Source organism: Mus caroli, chromosome 9 (genome assembly GCF_900094665.2).
Source record: "Mus caroli chromosome 9, CAROLI_EIJ_v1.1, whole genome shotgun sequence".
In the NCBI taxonomy this organism is placed as follows: domain Eukaryota; kingdom Metazoa; phylum Chordata; class Mammalia; order Rodentia; family Muridae; genus Mus; species Mus caroli.
In genome coordinates, this window is record NC_034578.1 from 75,688,682 (window position 1) to 75,693,551 (window position 4,870).

Below are 4,870 nucleotides of genomic sequence, written 5' to 3' on the forward strand. Positions count from 1 at the left end.
GAGGCAGAGGCAGAGGCAGAGGCAGAGGCAGAGGCAGAGGCAGAGGCAGAGGCAGAGGCAGAGGCAGAGGCAGAGGCAGAGGCAGAGGCGAGGCAGGCAGAGGCGGCAGAGGCAGAGGCGGCAGAGGCAGAGGAGGCAGAGGCAGAGGCGGCAGAGGCAGAGGAGGCAGAGGCAGAGGAGGCAGAGGCAGAGGAGGCAGAGGCAGAGGCAAGCATATCTCTCTGTGAGTTCAAAGCCAGTCTGATCTTCATAGCAAGTTTTAGGCCAGCCAGGCCTGCACAATAAGACCCTGTCTCAAAAACAAATACAAAACCAAACCAAACCAAACCAAACCACTACTCCAGCCTGGAAGAATTCTACTTAAGGAGAGCAGAGAATAAATTTGTAAATAGCATATGCTTTAGAATGAATGTAGTAATCACAGTTTTCATTGAATAATTTTTGCTGAGAGCCTCAGTAGATCAAACAGTATTTTAATCTGTCTCATGCTTCCCTGATAGAACCGGTGTCTCCTAAGATGGCACAGTTAAGTCAGGAGATGCTGAAACTAATGTTTGAAGTGGACTTTCTGTGTATAGTTCCATCACTCAGTGGCTTTGTGTAGTGAGATAAGTTAGTGTAAGGACAGGAAATTAAGCCAAAAAATGCCTGAGTCTTTGTCCTATTTTTCTCTGGTTTTGAGTCTCATACTTGTAATATAATAGCGATAGACGACACTTTACAGGAGAGCAATTTTTTTTAAACACAAAATTTTGGGTTTTACTTTCTCTTTCTTTCCCAGGTTGTGGTACTCATTGAGGAAAGTGACAGCTTTGATATTTTAATGACTTCAAATGACGTCAATAACACCATATACCGGAAGACTGTTCAAGTTCCCAGGGATAATGGGATCACTCTTGTTTTTCCCATCAAGCCCACGCACTTGGGAGAGATTCCCATCACAGTGACGGCTGCCTCACCCACTGCCTCTGATGCTGTCACCCGGACAATTGTAGTAAAGGTAAATATTTGGGGTTTAGATGGATATAGTTGAAACTTAGCGCGGAATTAAAAAGCAAATGGGAGATGGTGTTTCTGTGTCAAATTTTTAGTAATCCTGAAATATTTTCTCCTGGTAATGTTGTTTTCTTATCCGTCTGTAAAAATGTTACACATGTGTGTTATAAAGATACTGTCATTTTCCCTTTTAAATTTGAGCAGAAGCGAATTTAGGATTGTCAAGTATTTCTAAATAGTCCTTTACAGCTACAAACAGCGTTACACTCCTACTGGATCATAGGTTGATGAGGTAGAGAGTAGGCATTTTAGAACTCCTCAAAGTAGATTTCATAGACTCTTGGTTTGAGAGGACATTGTGTATAAAAACACAGCCCAGCACGGTGGATGGCCACTCTTGTTCTGGGGTGTCATTGCCTTGGATCTGGATCTCTGTCCAGTTAAAAGTGAGTTCAGTTAAGGCGTTTGGTGCTTTTGTTTGGATAACATCGGATGAATCTGCTCCCTGAGGGTTTTCTTTGTCATGTTCTTTTTCACCTCTCCCCCTGTCATTTTCATTTCCATTCCAGTTCCATAAAATGCTTTCTCAATTTAACTAGAATGCAAGTGCTTAACATGTTTCAAGTCGGAATCAGGAAATGGTAGGTAGGTATGGACTGAGCAGCTGTGTCCACAGCGGACTAGATCTTTGTCATTAGATCTGCACACCATTCTCTGTTAACAGATAAGCAGATGACATGCTGTGTTCTTTCCCCTACAGCCTGAAGGGATAGAAAAGTCGTATTCGCAATCTGTCTTATTGGATCTGACAGATAGCAACGTAGAAAGTAACCAGAAATCTATGAGATTCTCCTTTCCTCCTGATACGGTCATTGGCAGTGAAAGAGTTCAGATCACAGCAATTGGTAAGAGTAGTGTGTGGCATACTGGCTGATTTGCATTTGATAATATTTTTCCATCTATTTATAGCTATATTGTCTTACTTAGCCCCAATGGGAAAAGATTGTGGGAGATTTTAGTTGGTGTCAACTACTGTAACTTAAATCAGTGTTTTTCAACATGCAGAATGCATTTGTGAGTGTGTTGTCTTGCTTAACAAGAAGTTCTGGTTTAGTATGTCTGGGGTGGGTCTGAGCTTGCTCCCTTTCTTCCTTCCTCTCTCTTTCCTTCCCCTCCTTCCTCTCTCCTTTAATCTTTCTCCCTTCTTCCCAAGATGAAACACAGTGCTTTGCACGTACTAGGCAAGTTCTCTACCCATGACCTATATCACTGGCTCTTTGTTTTATGAGATAAGGTCTTGGTATGTAGCCTAGGCTGGCCTTGAAATCCAGATCCGTGTGCCTCAGCTTCTTTGCTGGGACTAGAAGCATGCATCGATACACCTAGCTGGAAGCTTTGGATTTCCGATGGTGTTGCTTCTTATGTATAGATAAACTCATGTACAGATACAAGGCCACACCTTCTCTAACAGCAAGAGGGAAGAGTGTCTTCTAGAGAAGAGCTTCCGGACTCTGTGCCTCTCGGCCACTGCTGGGGATTTTAATCTTACATAACGTGTTTAAAAACACAAATGTCTGTTTTTTCCTAAACGTACTGAACTAGAATTTCTTAGACTATGGTCAGGGCAAGTGTAGTTTGGAAACTTTACACCAGCGAGTCTGGTAAGCAAGGCTTGGGAACCCTTGCCTAGAATAGTTTCCTGTGCAAGATCCTAGCAGCCTTTACTGCAGGAATGTCAGTTACTTCTAGTTCCCTTCCAGTAACCTAAAATGCTTTTGAATTAAACAGTCTTCCCCAATGCACGTTGAGTCTCCTTTGAAGCATTAAATGTCTTGACATTTAATTTCTGACACTTGTTTGACTCTCTAATTTAAAGAAACACTTAGTTTATACCCTTTATTTAGGCAGAAGCATCCTGACTTATCATGCAGTCCACAAGTTAAGATCTATGGTATTGCCGGGCGTGGTGGCACACGCCTTTAATCCCAGCACTTGGGAGGCAGAAGCAGGTGGGTTTCTGAGTTCAAGGGCAGCCTGGTCTACAGAGTGAGTTTCAGGACAGCCAGGGCTACACAGAGAAACCCTGTATTTACGGTATTGCTCTTGTTTTGATTAAGTTTCTACTCTGTCTCACTGGCTTCTATGATAGATACCTGTACTGAGCTGAGACTGCCTGCCACCAGCAGGTAAGAGCAAATGATTATCACTCATTGAACCAAATGTTTTGTGCTTGCAGGAGATATTCTTGGTTCCTCCATCAATGGCTTATCTTCACTGATACGGATGCCTTATGGATGTGGTGAACAGAACATGATATATTTTGCTCCAAATATTTACATTTTGGATTATCTGACTAAACAGAAACAGCTGACAGTTAATTTAAAAGAAAAGGCCCTTTCATATATGAGGCAAGGTAAGCAGTAGGTGCATAGACTTTTATTTGTTAAAAACAAGTTTCCAGTTGTTTGTAGGTCAGGGTCTCCCTAAGCCATGTTTTGAATAGATGGAGGTTGTGTTTAGTGCATGATTTGTGGAACTACTTGGTACAGATGTGCTGAAGGTCAGGCAGTGGGGCGGGGCCGCTTGTCTTCAGGTAGCCAACTGTTGCTTAACTGCTGCTAATTTAAAACTCTTTTATAAAATAAAATGAATGAATTTTATCCATTGCTCATTTGTGAGCACTTGTTCACGATTCTTTCTTCAGACAGAGTCTTAGGTGGTTCAGGTTAGCTTTGTGGTAGAACAGTGTGTATGGAGTGGATGCTTGCACATCTGACGTGACTGTCTGAGCTACAAGAACTGCTCAGCTATGGCTACGACCTGCCCACAGTAACGTTAGCGTGGGTCTAGTGCTGCCGATGTGGCAGGCCGTGTTGTAAGCTGTCTATTAGCTCAAGGGAGCCAGGACACAGGAAAGTTAAGTAGCTTTCCCAGGGCTATGTATGGTGAGCTAGTTGCTAGCCTGGGATTTCAACTCACTATTCACTGTGTTCCGAGTTCTTGCCTCCAGCGTCCATGGCCAGAGAAGTTGAAGATTAGTGAACCATTTCTAACAATCATAAAACACTACAAAAGCCAGCCCCAAATAACAGTCTCACCTTGCTTTTGCCTGCATGGTTTGTATGATGTACACTAGACAGGAAACTCATCAAGATGGGAAGGATTTATATAGGAAATGACTGGGAAGCGCTTACTCAGCACAGTCTGGGAAAGTATAGTTCAATGTTTTCTAGAGTGTGTATATGTGCATGTGTGTGTGTGTGTGTGTGTGTGTGTGTGTGTGTGTGGTTTCTTTCTCTCCTCTTCCTCTCCTTCCTCCCTCTCCCCAACCCCTCTCCCTCCTCCTCTTCTTCCTTCTTTAAAGATGAATGGACTAAATGACAGAGAGGCACACCAGTAGCCATCATGCCCATTTTCCATAAATTGCCAAACTCAAGTAATGAGACTGTTTTGATACGAACCCTTCTTTTAGAGTCCTTCATTATACAGAAAACTGTTTATACCGAATTGTGTGATAATAGAAAGGGCAGCTAATCTTAGGGAAAAGCTTTGCATGTTTCTTTAATTCTCACAGAACCCATTGGTGGGAGTTGCACCACTATCTCCATATCCTAGGTGAGGAAATGGAGGCACAGGAAGAGTGACTGGATGATGATCAATATCAAATTTCTGGGCTCTCAAGTTCATCCTTTTAATAATGGAAGTCAGGTCCAGGAGAATTCGGAAGTGCTTCCACAGTTCAGTTCATACCTGTAGACACTAACCATTCTACCTAGCCTTGGCACGTCCTTACCAGCCAGGATGTGTGATCAGTGTTCTGGCTGGCCCAACAGCTTTCATCTGAGGAAGATGGTCCATGTTTCCTTTTTTTTTT

General features: G+C 42.9%; 1 protein-coding gene across 2 annotated transcripts in view; it reads left to right on the plus strand.

Annotated features, from left to right (window-relative positions):
* The window catches only part of Cd109 (CD109 molecule), a 103,865-nt gene that overhangs the window by 73,067 nt on the left and 25,928 nt on the right, over positions 1–4,870 (plus strand). For both annotated transcript variants that reach the window (XM_021172854.2, XM_029482122.1), the window contains exons 21-23: positions 782–1,000; positions 1,757–1,901; positions 3,233–3,409. In XM_021172854.2, coding sequence (XP_021028513.1) covers positions 782–1,000; positions 1,757–1,901; positions 3,233–3,409 — 541 coding nt within the window. The remainder of the gene's footprint in view (positions 1–781; positions 1,001–1,756; positions 1,902–3,232; positions 3,410–4,870) is intronic.